At 34.9% G+C, this 23,977-nt stretch overlaps 1 protein-coding gene across 50 annotated transcripts in view; it reads right to left on the reverse strand.

Annotated features, from left to right (window-relative positions):
- LOC123564339 (titin homolog) overlaps window positions 1-23,977 on the reverse strand; it is a 244,984-nt gene that overhangs the window by 83,700 nt on the left and 137,307 nt on the right. For 38 of the 50 annotated variants that reach the window (XM_053536978.1, XM_053536984.1, XM_053536998.1 and 35 more), the window contains 4 exons: window positions 18,292-18,534; window positions 13,906-13,971; window positions 8,336-8,656; window positions 5,739-5,843 (listed from right to left, as the gene is read on the reverse strand). In XM_053536978.1, the coding sequence (XP_053392953.1) occupies window positions 5,739-5,843; window positions 8,336-8,656; window positions 13,906-13,971; window positions 18,292-18,534 (735 nt within the window). The remainder of the gene's footprint in view (window positions 1-5,738; window positions 5,844-8,335; window positions 8,657-13,905; window positions 13,972-18,291; window positions 18,535-23,977) is intronic. The other 12 variants (XM_053536997.1, XM_053536995.1, XM_053537004.1 and 9 more) reach the window with 5 other exon arrangements.

Raw genomic sequence — 23,977 nt, forward strand, 5'->3', positions numbered from 1 at the left:
TCATGTGTAATCAGTCTTAAAATTTATATTCTGAGCAGATTTTCTCACATTCACAACAATCATGCAATTATGTCCCCATGATTTAGGAAAAGCCATTGTCTTCAATTCTTCTGTGTATTTTAGTTTGCTGGACCACAAGCTGGTCAAAAATAGAAGTAGGGTGAATAATGAAATGGGAATGTGTAACTGATGGATAAAAATCTAGGTTTTCCTTGAAACTTACCTTTCAACAGATTAGTACACAAATTCTTCCCTGGAAAACCTCACTAGATTATATAACTGTTTAGTTAAAGCTGGCGTAGTATATAAATATTGTTACCTGTGAGGATGTCCTCTATATACACTACATAAGAAGCATGCTTATAAACAAAGACAGGGTGATACTACCTTCACTTTTCTCTCCTTTCCCCAAGACTGCTGCATTTTGTTTTTTATTTTGTCCAGATTCTTACATACACAGTAATATATTATCCATAGTTTTATGCTATATTTGTCAGTACAATTTTTATCATCCTTCTCACAATAATTTCCTTTTCATTATCTTCATATATCATTTGACTCTGAACTATTTTTCTTTGGAGTTAAGTAAGGAAATATTGGAAACTTCCCATCTTTTGTTGACTGACAAATGTTACTTTTTGTTTAGTTGGGTTTCAGGTATTCTACTAGCAAACTGTCAAATGGTTAACAAAGCATTAAACAGATGCTATATTCAGCATTAATTAGTTTTTGGTCAGATCTAGTTTTGACATCCCAAGTGTACTCATTAATTTACTTACAATCTGTTAAAACACACTCATTAATTACAAACATGCTCATATCTACAGCTCAATATAGACAAAAGTCTATATGCTGTGTGCATCGTAATATTTATTTCCGCTCTATGCTTTAGTACAAATGCCATGTGATTGATGCCTTTGTGAAATACAGGAGTTATTGCACTTGTCATTTCTCTATTGAAAGTTTGTTTCCTTTATCAAGGTGGCCAATCCTAGTGACATTTCGGTATCTTACACATTTGGAAAAATCACTCGATTCTGGAAACATTTTTGCTTATAATTTCCTTGTAACTCGACTAACATAAAAAAAAGTTGAAGACTGGAATATGAGTGCTTGTCTTGACACAAAGTGTCTGCAAGACAATCCACATTCTTTTCGCAAACACTTCGCCCAAATGTTTTTCACAAACCAATTGTGAAGGTTATGTACAAACTGGGATTACTTTTCTCAAAAACTTTGCCCAAATGTTTTTCACGGACCAATTGTGAAGGTAATGTACAAACTGGGATTTGGGTAATGTGTTTGAAAAAAAGTATTGAGAAAGTGTGGCAGATGCTTTGTGCTGAGGAAAGCATCATTTTCCTATCTTCAATGCTTTTAATCTTATTAAAATTCATCAAGTAATAACAAAAATCAAGCTATTTTCCTCATGTGTACAATACAGAGAAGTCATGTGGGTTGGCCTCCCTGTTTATGCAATATCTGGTATTTTCTTATTACTTTACAGATTAAACAAAGTGGCTATTATCACTTACAAGCAGGCCAATGAGAACTGGTGTGTACTAATGGTTAGAAGACAACAATACTCTAAGAGTATATCATTTATGATTATATTAGTCCAATTAAGATTACAAGTTATTATTTCAGATTTTTAGTTCAGTGTCACTTTTTTGTGTATTTTAGAGAAATGCATGGCCAGACCCTTAAAACTCAATTTAAGACATAAAAGCATATCATATTTTACGTCTTTTATGAAGTGAAAACAAAATACTTATTTTTCTAGTTCCTGAAACAGTGCCCAAAGAAATTTCTGTTTTGACACCCTTTTATGCATCATATGAAATTGTGTTCCTCAGAAGTGTTACCAGTGTTAGAACATTCCACAGAGGGCATGGATAGTGCAAAATTCACACAGTGTTGAACAGAAGGTATTCCTTGACAGATATACTTCCAAGATAAAAACCATTCCTTTGTACATTTGTAGTTTCATATCTGACAAATTGCAAATTCAATGATTGAGGACAGTACAGCATTCCATTCTTCAAACATAAAGCAATGCATTCTATATTTGCATAGTTCTATTAGAGAACATCTCTTGTCCCCATGTCAATTGCACACATTCTCAGTATGCGTAGAAATTATCAAACAAGTAAATCTGGAAAACAAATTCTGTCAAGAAAAACCTACAGCAAACAGGAGGATGTTTTAGATATCAAATATTAACAATTATGTCAATGACAGTTGTTAATGTACTACAAGGTTTGTGTTAACTGTTGGCAGAATTTTCAAGAAATGCTTTACTAATGAGAATGGACAATGTAAGAGAAAGTGAAAAGTTCTGAAGGTATTAGTAAGCAATGCAAGTCATGGATTCAAACTCATGCCAATTAGCTGTGACAAGCATAGCCTATTTGAAAATTAAGTTTTTTATATACTGTTTTCCATTACATTAATATCAAAAAAATTTCGGTATCATAGTGCTTACTAAAAAATTCAGAAGTCAAAAATTACCTTTTATTCAGATACTGAGCTAACTATATATTGATTTTATAATTTTACATCCAAACATTTACAAGTAATTCAAGAGCATTTTTTCTCAACTTGCTGTATTTTCATTTAATTATCACGTATGCATTTTGCAAGAGTTTATAACCGATTTGAAAATGCATAACTATTTTTAGCAAAAACAGTACACAATTAGGAGTCTAAAGCCAAGTCTCTCTATACAAGCATTTATTACATTCAACCTCTATAGCTGATATTTTGTGAATAGCAGTCATATTGCAGAGAGAAAGAAAATCTATCATTATTTGAGCTAACCAAGTCAAGTCATTCAGGTTTAGGACTAACCATTTAGGATTAACTGTCAGCAGCATTTACGTAAGACTTACTAGCTTTTTACATTCACAAAACTATTCTGGTTAATGTTAATTTGATTAATGTTTCTTTAACAGTTGAAAGAGAAAAAACTGAGAACACAGAACAAACTAAAGGAACTAAATCCATGCCATGCAAGAAACTAAGACAGAATATAAGCTAGGTGGTTAACAGCTGCCAAACAGAGCAAAAGTTGCAGGAAAAATAACACAAAAATAAACAGCCTGCTGCTCCTTTTCAAATATTGCCAAATATGGAAATCTGGGCCGTGATTAATGAACCAATGAATGAAGAGGGGAGCAGCAAGCTCCAAGCGACAGAAGTTAATTGTTTTAGTATCTACAACTGAAAGACAGGCTTTCTGTAAGTGTCGAGTTAGAACAAAATAAAAGCTGAACTTATCATTCTTATGTAAATAAAGATAAAGAACTTGAGATGTTAAATGTTTAATTTGCAGTAATTTTGGCTTTATATCTGGCCATGCATTCTATGTATTATCTTCAGTTCTAAAGACAACATCAATACACAAAGTGACATATCATAGGTGTTGTTGTTGTTTTTAGTTTTCCATCTATGCTTTTAGATTTTGCCATGTTTCATTTGAGTAAGATTTGGAAGTAAAATATAAAAAAAAATTTTTTTCAATATATGTATGAAAGTAGCGTTTTGTTTTCAGAAAAAGCAAAATACCTTCCCCCATGCAAACAAAGTAACAAATCCTAAAAGCATAAATGATTCAGTCAGTAAAATATCAATGAGTATGAGAATTGATCTGTCATGATCAATTATTCATATGGCATGCCAACAGCTCATTGGCTGAATGTCTGCAAAGGACCATGGGAAATGAAATTGGACCAATCAAGGAGCAGCAGGCTATGCAACCAAAATGGCTGCAAATAAAACAGACAGTAGATTGTGTAAGGCAGTAGCAGCTAATTTATTGCAAAACACTTCAACATAAGTACAAGCACAAACAGTGGTATAACTTTTTTCAAATTATGTTCCCACGTTTTGGACATATATCTTTAATGCTATCTTTACTTAGTACAAAGCAAGTTTTAGTAGAAAATATTTGCTATTAATTTTAAATAATTAGTTTTCATTAGTTTACATTAGAAAACTAGTGTGACATCAAATCAGCCTTTTACTTCTATGAAATTTGTACCAATACCTGCATTAAATATAACCATTTAGAAGGACAAAAAATCTCTCCATTAATAATTCAGAACTGAAAGTTTTCCATATAATCTTAAAATTACCAAAAATTTCTCATGCACTTCAAATAATATTGCAGTTTAAAAACTATTAAGGTTCTTTTTGAAAAACAAATGTCCACACATGCATTTTAAGGGTTTGGAGGGTCCAAAAAGTGGGAACATGCAAAAATCTGAATAATATTAAACACGCCAATAAATATAACATCATTAACCATAACCAAATTAACATTTCTATAGTTCTTAAACAGTTAACAATATCAATTAAAAGTTAATTTTTAGTCTCAAGGATGGGTGTTTTTACATTTTCTTGGTAAAATATTACAATTTAAACTAAATATTTAAAGAATTACATATATGACATTTTAAAACTAAGTATATACCATTTTCATACAATAATGTTGATAAAAATGTATATAAAGTTTAAAACTTGTAAATAAAAAGCTTATACAAGTGTTGGCAAGTAAATATTGTAAATGACAAAAAGCTCCCTCTAGGATTGAAAATATTGAGATACAAAACTTTCCTATTGCACAGAGAAAATATTCATGTAAATGATATGATGATATGGAATGGCATATAGTGAGCTTTAAGAGTCTTCTTACATAGTCCCAGCCACAGTATCAATTTAACTTAGTTTAGTCCATCAAACTTACTTGTATCTAGTGTTTCAAGAATATTAGTACTTTGCAATTCAAACAATTAAGCAGATCTTTATCAAATGCCCTTTCTTAAAAGTTTCCAGAAAAAAATACAGAACTATGCTAAAGTATGGAATCCCTGATATATTGAGATGCCTTTGAAATCTCAACATGAAAAAGGATAGGTCAAACTAACTTATTTTAAGCATACAGAATTTGAATTTAAACAGTATTCTTTCTTATAAAACAAACACTAATGTTCTTTTCAACTTTGCTGACTTGATGACAATTCTACAGAAATTGCATAGAACAGTTTTTAGATGTTAATAAAAGCAGGGCAGTTTTGTGACCGACGATATTCCTGAGTCACTGAGCACGAGATCACGTAAAGTTGGAATATTAACTCACATAGTATAGAAACACACCAAAGATTACAACAGTCTATGACCTAATACAATGAGTAAAAAAATTTAAGAGTATTTGCACTTATAATGAACCTAAGCAACTGCTTGTGGAGTTATAAGTAAAGCTAAAATATTTGGAAAACTTTGCTGGTGGTAACATTGTCTAACTGCCATGTGATATTTGTAAGACAACTTTTTAACGGTGCCTGGCAAATTTCATTTGACTTGAACGATTTTTAAACCACCCATATATTTTAATGTATGCTTCCTTGTGAACACAGTTTTCTACTACTATCGTTTGCTTATATTTGCATGCCATAACTTTGTGCAGTAGTCTCTAAGTGTAAACTTTTAATAATGTGAAGTTAGTTTCTAAACTCTTATTTACTTTATGCATCAGCAAAATGCAAATTGTTCCAAATATATTCCATTAAATAAAGAAATAAAAGAAACTAAACCATAAAATACACTGAGACCAAATATATAAACTGATTGCATGACCAGGCTGGGTGTCACTTATCATCCAAGTCACATGACAAGGTCAGCTGACCAAATCACATGACTGAGGTCACATGACAGCAGTTCTATATATAGTTACACACCAGATTCTCCAGCATCTTGTTTATCCTCAGCAGTTTGGTCTTCAGGAGGTTCAGACAGCCGAGCTGCAAGCTGATCGATGGCGGACTCCTTCTGTATCGCTTCTTCTGAAATTACAAAATGGAAAATTTCTTGAATATGTTTGAACGTAGAACATATTTGTTACGCAGCAGCAACATTGTTTTTTTTTCAACAATAAAATAAATGGCATGGTTTCTCATAACATCTGAAAGTTTTACAATTTTATAAAATTAATGTTCATAACTAATGATAAAATGTATAATGAGAATAGCTATTTGATTAACTGAAGCTCTTACAAGAGCAATCTGAAGTTTTTATATGACTTAAATAAACATGTGTAACCATATCTTGTGTTATGAAACTGAAAGCAATCATGGTGAATATTTAAGTTGGCGGCTTCAGCTGCTGAACAACATAAATGTATAAAACTGTTTACAATAAGTTACATAGTAAATACATATATACAATACTGACAGAATATACATGGTTAAAACATTCACAACATAGTATCATTGACTTGTGATTATGAAGTTAGGGTTAGAATTATACTTATACATGTATGTCAGTGACAATTTAATCTGCAGACTACATGTCTATGTTCTTACATGTAAAACATTAGTTCATAGTGATAATACAATAAATCTTTTTTTTCTCTAAAACTTTAGTTGCCTGCAAGACACATCTTGACCCATACTGAATAAATAATGGAAAATAGCAAATAGTTTACCAACAAAATACGTTTTGTTTTAAAATCCAGAAAAATAAACACAATGTAAAGCAGTGTTACATAATTATGCTATCTAACTCCCTATCTAACATATTCCATAAAACTGACATCTGGGTTCCTAATGTTGTGATGCAGGCAACATAAAGTATAACACATTAGCTTCAAAAACTGAGATATGATATTAAGCCTTTTTAATGGCATGCTGAACTACCCTCCGCAAGTCCGGATATAAAGAAACTATTTGTTTCTAACATAAATGCTGTAATAGAAAAAAATCCCAAAAGCTTGAATATCTAATTAGCACATAAAATACAACAAACCAATTACCGCAAGATATATCTAAAATGGTTCAAAACCTTGCGTAAAATATCTACATAATGGGTATGATAATACCAGGAGCTGCCATAGCTCCATTTTTTTCCCCCAAGAAAATATAAATCCTTCTCAGACTAAATAAAAGTCCTTTATTATTTCAGATGCAAGCACAATAAATTGATAAAGTAGCTAACATATAAAAAATACTTCAACTGAAAAAATATTCAAAAGTCTAAACCTATTTTAAAGCTAAAAATCACAAGACTGCCTTAAAGTCTTACAAAAATACAGCATTCTGATCAGATCTTTTGACAGGCCTTTTGGGTTGGTTTTACTTTTTTTCATGCACATAGGTATAGTTCAGTAAAATGTTTGCAACTATACTCCACCTAAAAACATGTATCCATTGCATTCTGAACCACAGGGAAAATAGTATTCCTTGAAGAAATGGAGAACTTGGCCGTGACAATTGGTATTCTTTTAATAGTAGTACATGAAATGAAAATGCCTTACCTCGGATACTATTCATGGTGTTTGGTAAACCTATGACCTCCAGATAAACAGTATTTTCTAATATGTGTTAACTAAAACATTCATTTTGTTATGTAGTGATAAACATTCATTTTAATATTTAATATATCGGTCAGGACATTTGCCCGAAGCATTAACATAATGGCTAAATTACAAAAATTGAAAACTGAATTAACTAAAGACTGTAACTTATCATATTGAATCTGTTGAAAAAAATATTTCAGAAACCACAACTTCTTCACATGAAACAGTGGAGGACAGACTGATGTCCTTAGGTCTTAGGTTCGTTTTGGGTTTAGAACCATTTTTCGACAGTATTTAAGTTATGCAACAGCGGGCAATTAACCTAATCAGTGTTCCTAGACTCTGTACAAGACCTGTTTTACGCAAGGAACTGCCAACTTCTCCATCCAAATCAGAGGTGGAGGATGAAATGACTTCAAACACAGTGTCCTTGATCAGATCTTATATTGATTCTTTCAGATTTTACGAGGTCTTGTTAGAACTGAACACAGTAGGAATGAGTCCAAAGGACAGAAAATTATTCCCGACTGAAAAATGACACAACAAATAAGCTTGATAAAATTGAAAGAAAACAGCAAAACAGTTGAGATACTGAACACAACAAAAATCACAAAAGATGATAAATTAATGAACCAGTACCAAGTCTCATAGTACCAACATTTCTCAAAGTACTAATTTAAATATTCTTATATATAATACCAACATCTGCTCGTAAATCCTTCCACTATGTTTTAGCTTAAAATTTATCATACTTATTTGTAAGTTTTGTCAAGTCAAAGATTTCAAAAGTGCCGCTTAAACATGGAATATAAAACTTTAAAGATCTCTTGGATCTGTACTCCAAACACCATCAGCTACAGTAGAAACAATAACTCTATGACTGGACTGGTTCATTTTACAACAATATTACAAATGGCAAGAAAAGTAGACACCAGGACTGAAGAAGGTAATACAAGGTAAAAACCATGTGTGATCAAATACCTCCAAGAACGACAACTCTCTCACTTGTACCACGAGGGGTGATCGTTGTTATCTTTTTAACTGTTTTCCAGGTAACCCCATCCTCTGAAACTTGAAATATTTCCTCAATTTCTGTAACTGATTCAGATATTTCTTCCTCAGCAACCTCAGTAGGACCATCAACAGTGGCATCAGTTTCGTCTTGTTGTTTGCTTTCAATATCACCTTCCTTAGGCTCTTCAGTTGTTTCTTCAACTTCACCAATAGATTTAGTTCTCTCTTCCTGCTCATTCCGTGCAGCCTCATTTTCAATAGCTTCCATGAGCTTTTCCTCTTTCGCTTCTGATTGGTGGATATATGAGAGCATGATGGGAAACAATTTCAAAAATATGAGGAATGGTTCATAAAAAGTGATGCAATTTTAATACAAGACTTGACTGTCTATGAAAATAATATGACAAAATATAATGTATAAGAATACTTGAAAGTTAAGTGAGATTCCTAGGGATATCATAAACTACCTAAAGAAAGAAGACAAAATTTTCCAAATGGGCTCAAATGCATGTAAAATATCTTAACAAAACTGCAGGTAATATGCCTCAAGTTCATTATCCGTTTAAGATTTTATATCCTATGCGAATGTTTTGCAATATCAACAGATTTTGAATATCAATATAGTTTTTGTCACTAATATATTTTTCCTGCAAGCCAGAAAGTTAATTAGTTTGATTTTAGTTAATAATTATATGAATCTACTGATTTTAAGCAGTTAAAAGTGTCATTTTTTATTAAAATAAAAATAGAAGACAAAAAATATATTAAAATGAATGCAGTAAAAAAATGTACAAAGAATTAACAAAGTGTGCAAATATCATTTGAAACATAAATTCAGCATTGAACAGATACTGAAATTGTTTCAAAGGTAAAAAAAAGACAACACTAAAATATGGTGTTACAATAGAAAAAAATAGCTTCAGTAACTCCACTTGTTATCCTGTTATTCAAAAGTAAGTAGTCTCAGCACAAAAGTGTGAGTGGAGGTCACATTTCAGAACTGCACAAAGATATTACTGAAACTGGCTGCAACAGCGGCTTTGCAAAGACTTTAACAAGCAATGGCTGTTAACTACTTTCTTAATGCGTACAAAACCGCAAAGCGAAAAGGACAGAATGATGTTGTTTCAAAATTAATCATCACATCAGCATCAAATTACTATTAATGTAAGTAAATCATTAAAATATATACAATAATCTTATATATTGAGATTTTGAAGCTAGAGTTAGATATGTGTCAAAAAGGCACTGGTGCCCCTATTTCCTATCATTATTATGGTTACATGGGACAGGGGGCCTAAATCTAAAATAAATCCCCAGGTGCGTAACTTAACATGCTGAATAACAATCCTATTATGTTTCATGACTCTAGGTCAAATACTTCTTGAGATACATGCTACATAAACTTTTAGCCCTTTGCACATATTTTTGATTAAGTAAAGGGCCACAACTTGGATCCAGTTAAGTGAAATCTCAAAGTCTCAAAAAAAAAACCAGGTACAAACCTTCACATTGTGAACAACAATCCTATAATATTTCATGACTTTACATCAAAGACTTGGACATAATTTTGGATGGATGGACAGACAGACGTACAGACAAAGGGTTAATTAAAGCTTTTTTTTCGGGGAAAAATGCTGTATCATCTAAATGTTTAAAAAAAAAACCACTAACCTAAACTTCTGTACTTTACTCATTCATCGAGTTTGGACACAGCATAATTAATTATAATATAACGTCATCTTACAATGTCAACAAAAAAGTTACTGAACAAACAAAATAGCTGAAAGCATGTAAGCAAAAAGCAATGTTCCAAGGTTGGGATTAAGCTTTAAACTGGAAGGCATCTTATCATAGAGACCCACTGATCATTCCTATACTAGCACTTGAAGAATAGAGGATAATAATTTTTCTGAACCAATGTGTCATTACAGATCATGAACAGCTTGTGTCACCCTTTACTTCAAATATTACACAATATATGAGCCGTGCCATGAGAAAACCAACATAGTGGGTTTGCGACCAGCATGGATCCAGACCAGCCTGCGCATCCGCGCAGTCTGGTCAGGCTCCATGCTGTTCGCTTTTAAAGCCTATTGGAATTGGAGAAACTGTTAGCGAACAGCATGGATCCTGACCAGACTGCGCGGATGTGCAGGCTGGTCTGGATCCATGCTGGTCGCAAAGCCACTATGTTGGTTTTCTCATGGCATGGCTCAATTATAAGCATCACAAAAAGCGGACATAAAGCAAAGTTTCTGCTGAATATAAAAGCTACTGCTACTGTTATGCTCATGTCCAACATCAAGAACAGTTTGCTTTGTACTTATATTAAATACAAAAGTAATTCATGTTTGCCATAACCTCAATATTCAACGAGACACAAGAGTCTGAACTTATTCTAACTAAAAACATATATTTTTACTACCTCCAAAATTGGAACACTTCCATTTAGGTAGCATTTACAACAAGCAGTTTACTAAAATGTTATATTCAGATTTGGACAAACATTACTGACATAAAAAGATAAAGTAACTCTTGAAAATCTAAAATATACATGGCCCTTAATCCAAAATAATAACTTCATACAACTACTGTTTCTGAATACAGTGCTGGTAATGTGCTTTTAAAATTATTAAGCTATTCTCCAACAATAAATTCTCAAAATATTTAACACAGTAATAGCATACTGATTTTTACATTCACTTCTAGGATAATGAACATAATTTCCCACACCAATAACTATTTGAGCACTAGATGCCCATGGGCAACATGTCGAGCCCGCCCTTTGACCCATAACTGTGACCTTGACCTTTGAGATAGAGTCAGTCTCATTGAGTTAAACATTCATGCAGAATATAAACAAGATTCCTCAATGCATGTCAAAGTTATGGGCCGGATAAGATCTGACATGACCTTTGACCTCCAACTGTGACCTTGACCTTTGAGATAGGAACCTGGGGTTTGCGCATGAAACTCTGTCTCACTGAGGTTAACATTCATGCCAAATATAAACAATAGCTCGTAGAAAACGAATGCCCCCCTTGATGCAGTAATTGCACAAGGAACAGAAATGATTTGGTCACTGTACACAAAAGTTCTACTGTTCTGGGTCAATGTGACCTTTGACCTATTGACCTCAAAATCTATAGGGGTCATCTGCTGGTCATGATCAAACTCCCTATTAAGTTTCGTGGTCCTAGGCCCAAGCATTCTCAAGTTATTGTCCGGAAACTGTTTAACTGTTCCGGGTCACTGTGACCATGACCTTTGGCCTACTGATCTCAAAATCAATAGGGGTCATCTGCTGGTCATGCTTAACCCCCTTATCAATTTTCATGATCCTAGGCCAAAGGGTTCTTGAGTTATCATCCGGAAACCGTTTAACTGTTCCAGGTCACTGTGACCTTTGACCTACTGACCTCAAAATCAACAGGGGTCATCTGCTGGTCAAGACCAACTTCCCTATCAACTTTCATGATCCTATGCCCAAGCGTTCTCAAGTTATCGTCCAGAAACCGTTAAACTGTTCTGGGTCACTGTGACCTTGATCTTTGACCTACTGACCTCAAAATCAATAGGGGTTATCGGCTGGTCATGACTAACCTTCCTATCAACTTTCATGATCCTAAGCCCCAAGTGTTCTCCAGTTATCGTCAGGAAACGGTTTAACTGTTCCAGGTCACTATGACCTTGACCTTTGACCTACTGATCTCAAAATCAATACGGGTCATCTGCTGGTCATGATCAACCTCCCTTTCAACTTTCATGATCCTGGACTAAAGCATTTTTGAGCTATCATCCGGAAACCGTTTAACTGTTCCGGGTCACTGTGACCTTGACCTTTGACCTACTGATCTCAAAATCAATAGGGGTCATCTGCTGGTCATGCTTAACCTCCCTATCAATTTTCATGATCCTAGGCCCAAGGGTTCTTGAGTTATCATCCGGAAACCGTTTAACTGTTCCGGCTCACCGTGACCTTGCCTTTGACCTACTAATCACAAAATCAATAGGGGTCATCTGCTGGTCATGACCAACCTCCCTATCAACTTTCATGATCCTAGACCAAAGCCTTTTCGAGTTATCATCCAGAAACAGATTGGTCTACATACCGACAGACTGACCGACCTACCTACCGACATCTGCAAAACAATATACCCCTCCTTCTTCTAATGGGGGTATAACTAGAATGTGTCTGTAGGACACGGGGTGTGCCCCCACTGGTACATTTGTCACAAATAAGGGGCAATAATTCAAATATCAAAGGGGGAACAGCCTCAACATACATTTTATAAAAAGGATTCATTATTCTAGGCCATCTACTTTTTGAGCTATGAGAATCACAAACAAGACATCCACTATTTTGGCTTTTTCAAGGGCCATACTTCTGTAACAAGCACTAAGATTCTCAACAAGAATGCCAAGTTTGCAAGGTCACATCATGATAAAGACTCATGCATGGTTTCATGAATTTACATCAAATACTTTTTGAGCTAGGCACGTCATTAGGTAAAAATGTGCATTTTTGACTATTTCAGGGGCCATAACTTTAAAAATAGGGGGTGGAGCCAGCCAAAAAATAGGAGGTGTGTTAGTTTATATTATGATAAAGACCCGTGCAAATTTTCATCAATTTCTATCAAATACTTTTTGAGCTAGGCACGTCACAAGGTGAAAATGTGCATTTTTTACTTTTTCAGGGGCTATAACTCTGGAAATAGGGGGCAGAGCCAGACGAAAAACAGGAGATGCGCAAGATCATATCATGATAAAGACTCATGCAAGGTTTCACCAATTTATATCAAATACTTTTGAGCTAGGCGCGTCACAAACTTCTGACAGATGGATGCACGCACGCACCGACAAGACCAAATCTATATGCCCCCACCACTCATGGGGGGCACAACAAGATTGCTCCATGCAAGTCAAAGTTATGGTCCGGACAAACAAATCCAGACGCACGCACTGACACACGCACATATACCGAACAGCCATTTGGACAACTATGTCTTTGAATCTGCAAGCGGGCTCGACAACAAGTGCCATTTTTAGTATACAAACTTGTTAATCATTTCAACCAAATCTGCCAAAAGTTAGCAAGAAACCAGAAACAATCATTAAGTAACAGTAAAGAACACAATCATGCTTTAAAGAAATACCTATAAACTAGAGAATCTTAGAGTGACACAATACAAGACTTCAAAATCAGGATGTCATAATTAAACATTACCTATAAATACAAGGATCATAAAAAGACAAGATACCTGAAAAAAATTGGTTTAAAATTATATTTAAGACATATACAGCAAGTTGCTGTAATGTTAAATATTGATTAGTAAAAATTCAAAAAGGGATCTGAAGGACCTTGTATTGTGCCAGCCAGGGTGTAAGCAACAGAGACAGTGTTGTGTTATGAGGAAAGAAACCGGCAACCAAACTGCAAGTCACAGCAACAGGAGTGCAAGACAACAACACTGACGCAACGTCTCATACACAACAAGTGTTAAAAGTGGTGCAATAGAGTTTGTGAATACCTGGGACAAATTTCTCCACAGGACTTGGGGGTGGGGTGAGTAACCCCTCTTCATCTTCCAAATTTTCTGTAAGCACGTAAAAAAACCAACGCTTACACAATAAAAAAGATTGAAAATAACATGCACAAAATTGTGAAATATACATTCTACAAGGTACAGGGCTCCTTCCTGATGCAACTTTGCTTCCTGTTTAATTATCTTGAGTACACATGCCAGAAGCGCACATAGGCAGTTTTAACTAAAAAGCGCCATGTCCTAATTTGTGCCATATCTCTGTGCAAAGCACCATTGCATGCTGCAAGCTCCTCTAGAATCGACAGAATTTAGCGCTATTGTGCCCAACTCCCACCCCCCACCCAAATCTACTTTTTCAGTGTGTAGTGAATATAACACATATTTTGTTCTTGTACTACCTTTAAAGTATACGAGAATAATTATTGAAGTACATTTTGGACAATATTACAAGAAACAGAGACATCAGGGAACCCTGTATTCTTTTTCAAATTTTCAACTACATTGAAACACCGCTCGCTCGAGGTCGCAAGGGCATGAGCAAAATGCTCGAGTTACCCATGGTTTCAAGCGACCCAATGATGCGTAATAATAACACACTCATGACATTTTCAAGAAACGTGTTAAAAAGGTTACCTATGATAGGCGTTTCAATACGTAATTTGTAAATGGCAAATGTGGAGAAACAACTAAGACTTTTTTTTGTTTTCATGTCTCATAATTATCTTCTCGATCCCACAGAAAAGATGTAATAAGTAATAACATACTTGCTTTAATCTAAAACAATCTGTAATTGATCAATATTTAATCAATAAAACTTTTCTTCAACCTTTCATCAATAATTAATTGAATATACCAACAAACAAACATTTAAGAGAGTTGGGAAATAGACCACACGGCAATTCGCATGGCCTGCGAAAATTTTAAATTGACCGCCGAAGGTGCGAAAATTTTTGACACCTCTACTTGAGTTTGCCAGACACAACAAAGAGTAAATTAATCCACAAGGACCAGGTGTCATGCTCGAGCGTTCGAGTTATCGATGCTCAACCCAGCCATGGTAATTTCACATAGAAAATAGAAGGAAATCGGTCGGGACCACATGAATTGCTCGAGCGAGCCCAGGTGCTCGAGTCATCGATACTCGAGCGAGCGGTGTTTCACTGTATATAAAATATAAGCTATAGACTAAGTAAATACCACATAACAAAGTGGATTCTTGTAAAGAGATATTCATTCTAAGACATTCTAAAAAGTGTTCTAGCATTTTTAAATTATTGCATTATAATGACTTATGAAAAGCTGGAATTTGGACTTGCCGTAAGCATGCTTTAATACCGATTTCAAAAATATAACTCAACATTGTTTGTCACCATTTTAAGGTAATGTTTCATGCAAGCTTGAATAGGAAGTTAAGTTAAGTACGTATGCTGCAGTTTTGGGTAAAAAAAAATTCCTAATAATAGAATTTGTTCAAACTTTGTATATGAACACAGAGTCATGTTAGAAAAAGAATTATGAAAAAAAAATCGAAGGTCTCCATGCTTGTTCAGGAGTTATCTGCCCTTGAATATGCAAATTTGAAGAAAAATCCAGTTTTTAAGGCAGAAAACTCCTAAACAAGCACGGTGACCTTTGATTGTTTTTGCATTTTTCTGTTCCTAACATGAAACTGTGTTCATATACAAAGTTTGAACAAATTCTATTACATGTATTGAGAAATTTTTGCCCCATTTCTCATACAAACAAGAGATCACAGAGTGATCTTGGCGCCCACCAATGTGCCATTTTTGAGTGTTCCAAATTTCAAGACTTAATGACTAGCTCAAGGTCAAATTTCATTTCCGTACACAACACTGTGCATGTGGTCCAAATTCGAAAGATGTAGCTTGAGAAATGTGAAAGTAGGTCACTAGATCAATTTCAAGGACAAAGTTCTTTGTACACAAAACTATGCATGTGCATCAAGTTTGAAGGCTGTAGTTTGAGAAATTTGAAAGTAGGTCACTAGGTCAATCTTAAGGTCAAAGTTTATTTCGGTACACAAAACTATGCAAGTGGTCCAAATTTGAAGGCTGTAGCTTGAGAAATGTGAAAGTAGGTCACTAGGTCAAAATCAAGGTCAAATTTCACTTCACAACACAAATCTATGCATGTGGTCCAAATTTGAAGCCTGTATCTTCAAAAATGTGAAAGTAGGTCACTAGGTCAATGTCAAGGTCAAAGTTTGTTTTGGTACACAATCCTATGCATGTGGTCTAAATTTGAAGCCTGTAGCTACAGAAATGTAAAAGTAGGTCACTAGGTCAATCTTAAGGTCAAAGTTCATTTCGGAACACAAAACTATGCAAGTGGTCCAAATTTGAAGGCTGTAGCTACAGAAATGTAAAAGTAGGTCACTAGATCAAAATCAAGGTCAAATTTTATTTCGAAATACAGAACTATGCATGTGGTCCAAATTTGAAGCCTGTACCTTCAAAAATGTGAAAGTAGGTCACTAGGTCAATGTAAAGGTCAAAGTTTGTTTCGGTACACAAAACCATGCATGTGGTCCAAATTTGAAGGCTGTAGCTTGAGAAATGTGAAAGTAGGTCACTAGGTCAAAATCAAGGTCAAGTTGTATTTCGGAATACAGAACTATGCATGTGGTCCAAATTTGAAGCCTGTACCTTCAAAAATGTGAAAGTAGGTCACTAGGTCAATGTAAAGGTCAAAGTTTGTTTCGGTACATAAAACCATGCATGTGGTCCAAATTTGAAGGCTGTAGCTTGAGAAATGTGAAAGTAGGTCACTGGGTCAAAATCAAGGTCAAATTTCATTTCGGAACACAAAACTATTCATGTGGTCCAAATTTGAAGCCTGTACCTTCAAAAATGTGAAAGTAGGTCACTAGGTCAATGTCAAGGTCGAAGTTTTTTTCAGTGCACAAAACTATGCATGTGGTCCAAATTTGAAGGTTGTAGCTACAGAAATGTGAAAGTAGGTCACTAGGTCAAAATCAAGGTCAACTCATGTCAAGGTTCATCTTGCCACTCAAAACCATACATGTGGTCCAAATTTGAATGTTGTAGGTTATTGACAAGAAGTTTTTAAAAGCTTTTCCCTATATATTTCTATATGAACCATGTGACCCCCAGGGCGGGGCCATATTTGACCCTAGGGGGATATTTTAACAAACTTGGTAGAGAACCACTAGATGGTGCTACATTACAAATATCAAAGCCCTAGGCTTTGTGGTTTGGACAAGAAGATTTTCAAAGTTTTTCTCTATATAAGTCTATGTAAACCATGTGACCCCCGGGGTGGGGCCATATTTGACCCTAGGGGGATAATTTGAACAAACTTAGTAGAAGACCACTAGATGATGTCACATACAAAATATCAAAGCCCTAGGCCCTGTGGTTTTGGACAAGAGGTTTTTCAAAGTTTTTCCCTATATAAGTCTATATAAACCATGTGACCCCCGGGGCGGGGCCATATAAGACCCATGGGAAATAATTTGAATCTTCTTGGTAGAGGACCACTAGATGATGCTTCATACCAAATATCAAAGCCCTAGGCTCTGTGGTTTTGGACAAGAAGATTTTTAAAGTTTTTCCCTATATAAATCTATGTAAATTATAGAAATAAACAAAGGGCCATAACTTACTAAAAAATTGTTGAACCAGTCTGATTTTCAGGGGGACACAACTAGGGTACCAATACATTATTCTGACAAAGTTTGGTCAAAATCCCCCTGGTAGTTTCTGAGGAGATGCGATAACGAGAAATTGTTAACGGAAGGACGGACGGACGGAAGGACGCCGGACCACGGACGCAGAGTGATTTGAATAGCCCACCATCTGATGATGGTGGGCTAAAAACTGCCACAAATGTCTTTAAGGTAGCATTTAGAGTTCTTCTAACATATGAATATTTCCATAACGAAACCCTTGTCAATGTATAAGTAAGATTGTCAAAATTCTCTGGTTAGAGCGATCACCAGGCTACAGACAATAGAACAAGTCTAAATCCTTGCTCTCACTTTATCTTTTACAAGCAAAGCACATTGAAATTATGATTGTATTGTATATAAGCTGAAATTATTGGAAGTCCTACTTGTACTAAGCATTATACTGCTAATAAATAACTTGGACATGCCACAGTAAACATACTAGACAGTAAACATAACAAGAACATGCTGAAAAGTAAAATCATAACATGGTTACAGAAACGTCTGCTGCATTGTCTGGATTATATACTGAAAGAGGCTGAAACTTGTGAAATGTTAATATAAAATACGATATGTAAAGCTTCATTAGGAATAAACACTATGCAGAACATCACGTAGAAATACATCTTGTGTACATGCGTGTATCTTGTGCCATGCTTTACCTTCGGAGGGTTTTGCATCTATCTTGGCATCGACAGATGATTCCATCTGTGGGTCAACAGATGATTCTAGAACAACTTGTTGCTGGGCTAACTGGGGCTCAGACTCAGTTACCGGAGGTTCTGGGGCCTTTTTTAACTGAGCCTCTACCCCAAAAGCTTCAAGTCTAGCTATAGTATCATCATCTTTCTTCTTTTGTTCCTGAATGATGGCATCTTCTCCAACTGATGCTGTATCATCAAGTTCTAAAAATGGTCAATGATTTTCTCTAAATATCTTGTTCTAAATATCTCATTCTAAGTTTTACAAGTTGTACCTGTATGAATGTTTACACAGCAAATGCCAGAAATACTAGAAATAACGGATACCAAGTGTCTCAAAATACCAACTATTTTTAAAACAGTAGTTTTGACATTGATTTAAACATGACAGTCAACCTGTCCATGACAGACCTTTTCCAAAATCTCTAATTCGAGAGAAACTAAAATATAGAACTTGATCAGAATAGGGGCTCGATTATTCACAAATAGAAGTTAGTTTATTACAATCTTCTATTTTCTAGCATTTGTGAGTAGGTCATCATCTTGACAATGGACAGAATAACCATATATAATATCAATGTACCTGTAAACAGTCTATGCAAAGTGCTATGCCCTCAAATACAAGTCAAACATTGCTCTTATGAACCAAGTACACTTTTTGAATGATTCTAAATAACATACTGCCCTTTCTTGCCATTTCTCCCTTACGAATTAAGACATTTTGTTGTGTTCAAGGTTAAGTAAGCATATCTCTACTCACAGTAAAGAATTTCTGAAATTTCTAAGATCAAAATTTTCTTTTCAGGTATGTTTTTGGTTCATATACCAGATCACTAATCATATAGCATTTTCCGATCATGGCATGCACAAAAAACTTTGATAACAAGAGCAATGTTGGACATGGCCATTCTCCTGCTGAAGCAAAATTAATGTTCAGTGTAAAAGGTGGCCAAAAAGAGGAAATATTTTGAAATAATGAATTTGATTTTAAAATAGTTAGAGAAGAAAGCAAGTTATCACGAACTACTGTGTTCAATATGTATGCAATAGTTATGGTTTACACACAACGTAGTCCTTTAACTATTCTTTGCCGTGCTCGTTAAGTTTTGTAAATTTACTGAAGGAAAATAATTTAAGAAAATAAAAATGGTAGAGACACTAAATTTCCTCCAAATATCCTCTATCATTGTGGAGTTTAAACAATATCCCTTAAATAGTTTTAGATAAATGCTCTGGACAGTGTCATGAGTAAATTATTCTGCACACTGCACTTCCTCTTAATGGCCTTTGTCATTGTGTGAAGTTTTAACAAAATCCCTTAGTGTTACTGACAAACATACATAGACCATTACCAGATCCCATTTGCCGATAATAAAAACCTAGCTGCAATGAATGTGAACAATTCAGATACTCATTACAAATAATTTAACTATATTCTATCTACTACATACATTGGATGTTATTCTGTTTACAGGTTATTACACTGTTAAACTTTTCACTAAGGTTAGCACAAGTTACATGTTATAGATAACAGGTTTTTAATTGACAATTAGTCCATATAATGGCTTTAACAATCAGGTATTGTCAGGGTAAACAACACTCATCACATGCAGAGCTTACACAACAACATTTGTATCTTTCTGTATACTCACTTTTGCAATGGATACTTTATAATTCCTATACAAAAAAACTCCTGTTTAAACGAATTCTTTTTGCTTAATTAAGTAGAAAAACAAACTAATAAACTTTATTTTGTGTTTCCCAGTACTGGTTATAATTTGAGTACAAATATATATGTGCAAAGGTACACATTTATGAACTGTATATATGTGTAAAAAAAAATTATTCAGTTCAAAATACGATCATAGAATGATCAAACAAGAGCTGTCACAGGAGACAGCGCGCTCGACTATTTCAATGCTGGATAGTGAAACTGGGCACATCTGAGGAAACTGGAGCTGTCACTGGAGTGTTTAATGACTCCAATGGTGGATGAAGATATTGCACAATAGCTTGAGTCTGTGTCAAAAATATTAAGTTATAAGAGAGGTAAAGTTAAAGTGTATCAAAACACTATATAAGTATAATTCTAAGCAAAGAGGGGGCATAATTCATAAAATATTGGTGCAAGAGTTATGCATCTTGTGGCGTATGATGTGGGTGATGATGTGGAACAACTACTTCAAGTTTGATTAAATGCATTTCGTAATAACTGAGATGTGGTGAAAATGCATCAAAATTAACCTTAAATTCTAAGTAAAAGGGGGCATAATTCATGAACAATTGGTGCCAGAGTTATGCACCTTGTGTCATATGATGTGGGTGATAAGGTGGAACAACTATTTTAAGTTTGAATCAAATCCATTTAGTAATAACTGAGATACAGTGAAAGTGCATCAAACCTTTAACCTGAAATTCTAAGTAAAAGGGGGGATTATTCATTAAATATTGGTACCAGAGTTATGGGCCTTGTGTCTTATGATGTGGGAGATGATGTGGAACAACTACTTTCAGTTTGAATCAAATCCATTTAGGAATAACTGAGATAGAGTGAAAGTGCATCAAAACTTTAACCTGAAATTCTAAGTAAAAAGGGGAATAATTCATGAAATATTGCTGTGAGAGTTGTGGCCCTTGTGCCATAAGATGTGGGTGGAATAACTATTTTAAGTTTAAAGCAAATCCATCAAGTAATTACAGAGATAAGGAGAAAAAAGAGAAAGTGTAAAAAAAACTTCAACCAAGGTAGGGACGTGGAAAGACGACACCAGGGTGAGTAGGATAGCTCTCCAAATACTTCGTATAGTCGGGCTGAAAATTTAAAGCACCCAAGTTTATTTTTCCTGACAAATTTGGAAATAAAGTTCTTTTTATAAATTAGAAGTTTGATCAGACTGGATTTTTTATACAGAATGATGTTTATTTTTAACAAAAGGGCCATTTGAGAGCCCTCAAGTCGTTCATGTCGTTCACCTGACCTTGACCTTTTAATCCTAAATATATATCATGAATCATGTATCAAGAAAATTCAACAGCTCTGTTCAGTACAGCAATCATCCCGAAGTATGATAGATATGACCCTGGCAAGAAAGAGGTAGTCAAACATATCCATTTGCACAGGCTTGAGAGGATCCTTCTGGCCAAGTTTGGCAAACATCCATCAGGAGGTTCATGGCAAGAAATTATTTAAAGCTTCTTCCTTTGAAGCTCTTACAGCCACAGTCAAGCAGAATCACTCAAATACTCTAAAGATGCGCTACAGACCGAGTCTGGTGGAGATCCATCATGCGATTCATGTGAAATTGTTTAAAGATTCTATTTTTAGCTCTGGTAGCTCCTTAAAGAGGTTAACAGGAATCATTTACACAAACCTTGAAGAAGGTCCATGCAAGGAATGCTACAGGTCAAGTACAACAGCACTGCCTTGCGGGTGCAGACGCTCATCTGATTTTTTTTGTCTCTGTATAATAGAAAATATTGTCCTACCCATGATTTTCTAAGTCCAAAAGGGGCCATAATTCTTGCAAAAAGCAATGTAGAGTTATGGTACTTGCTGTGCAGAGTCAGCTGTTAATGGTGAATAACTGCTCCAAGTTTTAAAGCAATAGCTTTGATAGTTTAGGATAAAAGTTGACCTAAACATAAAACTTAACCAAGAAATCTGATATTTTCTAAGTCCAAAAGGGGCCATAATTCTTGCAAAAAGCAGGATGGAGTTATGTTTCTTGCTGTACAGAGTCAGCTATTGATGGTGAACAAGTGTTGCAAGTTTTAAAGCAATAGCTTTGATAGTTTAGGAGGAAAGCTGACCTAAACATAAAACTTAACCAGGCAACACCTATGCCGACGCCGATCAAGTGATGACAATAACTCATCTTTTTTTTTTCTCAAAAAATCAGATGAGCTTAAAATGAAGATCCATTTAGTGATTCATCTAAACATTCTAATTCATGTTAAAAGTTTGTTTTTTTCTATTTATAGCTCTGACAGCCCTTCAGAGGGGTCAACTGCAACAGTCTGAATAGAATTGAGAGAAGTCCATGCAAGGATGCTACTGACTAAGTCTGATATAAATTCTGACCAGTACTTTGAGAGATGCTTTAAAAAAAAATGTTGACGCCAAACGATTAACGCCGGACCATCCACTACACTAATAGCTCAACCAGAACAAAGTTCAGGCAAGCTAAAACACATGCAAAAAAACAAAGAACACAACATTAACCCTTAGCCTGCTGCAGGCGAATTTAACAGTCTTTGCAAACAGCTTGGAACCAGATCAGACGCCGATTAAATCGGCGTCTGATCAAGTTCCAAGCTGTTTGCTACTCTGACAATATTTCTTCCAATTTTGGAGCAAATTGAATGAACTTTACAATTTTAGCAGAGGACATTTCCAGCAGACGACAATTTATCTAGCATGCTAAAGGTTAACTAGGCAAGTCTCACAATATAGTCAAACAAACTTGATTTATAGTCATATAATTCACCAACTTCTTAAAGGAGATTTAAATCCGTGATTAGTTAACAATTAAACTGTAATGGCGCTTTCTATTAGTGAATAACATTTTAAATACTGATAAACAGGTGCAAATGTACAAATTAATAAAGTTCATAATGACTGTATCAAAATTATATTGCAAACCATCTATGCTTGAAACATGACCATTAAACTTAATACCACCAAATATAACTTCTTTCCTAATTGGATTTTTATGCTATTTAAAATAAAGACAGAAATTCATTCTTAAGAAATATATGCATAGAAAGGGTAAGAAAACTAAACAAGAGGGCCAAGATGGCCCTAGGTCGCTCACCTGAGTAACACACCATAACAATGTAAACATGTTTTACCTAGTGATTCATGGAGACAAATATTCTGACCAATTTTTATTAAGATTGGACCAAAAAACGTGGCCTCTTGAGTGTAAACCAGCATTTTTCTTTGATTTGACCTAGTGAACTAGCTTTTTACCCCACATGACCCGATTCAAACTTGTCCATTTCATGAAAACAAACATTCTGAAAAAGTTTCGGGAAGATTGGAGCAAAAAAGTGGCCTCTAGAGTGTATACAAGCTTTTCCTTTAATTTGACCTAGTGACCTGGTTTTTAATCCAACATGACCCAGATTTGAAATCATCCAAGACTTCATGATTACAAACATTCTGACCAAGTTTCATAAAGATTGAGTCACAACTGTGGCCTCTAGAGTGTTCACAAGCTTTTCCTTTGATTTGACTGGGTGACCTAGTTTTTGACCTCACATGACCTAGATTCAAACTTGACCTAGAGATCATCAAGGCAAACATTCTGACCAAATTTCATAAAGATCGGGTCACAACTGTGGCCTCTAGAGTGTCCACAAGCTTTTCCTATGACCTTGCCTACTGACCTAGTTTTTGACCACACATGACCAAGTTTCGAACTTGACCTAGAGATCATCAAGACAAACATTCTGACCAAGTTTCATAAAGATTGGGTCACAACTGTGGCCTCTAGAGTGTTCACAAGCTTTTCCTTTGATTTAACTGTGTGACCTAGTTTTTGACCCCACATGACCCAGATAAAAACCCGAACTAGAGATCATCAAGACAGACATTCTGATCAAGTTTCATAAAGATTGAGTCACAACTGTGGCCTCTAGAGTG

The sequence above is a fragment of the Mercenaria mercenaria genome, chromosome 2 (genome assembly GCF_021730395.1).
Source record: "Mercenaria mercenaria strain notata chromosome 2, MADL_Memer_1, whole genome shotgun sequence".
In the NCBI taxonomy this organism is placed as follows: domain Eukaryota; kingdom Metazoa; phylum Mollusca; class Bivalvia; order Venerida; family Veneridae; genus Mercenaria; species Mercenaria mercenaria.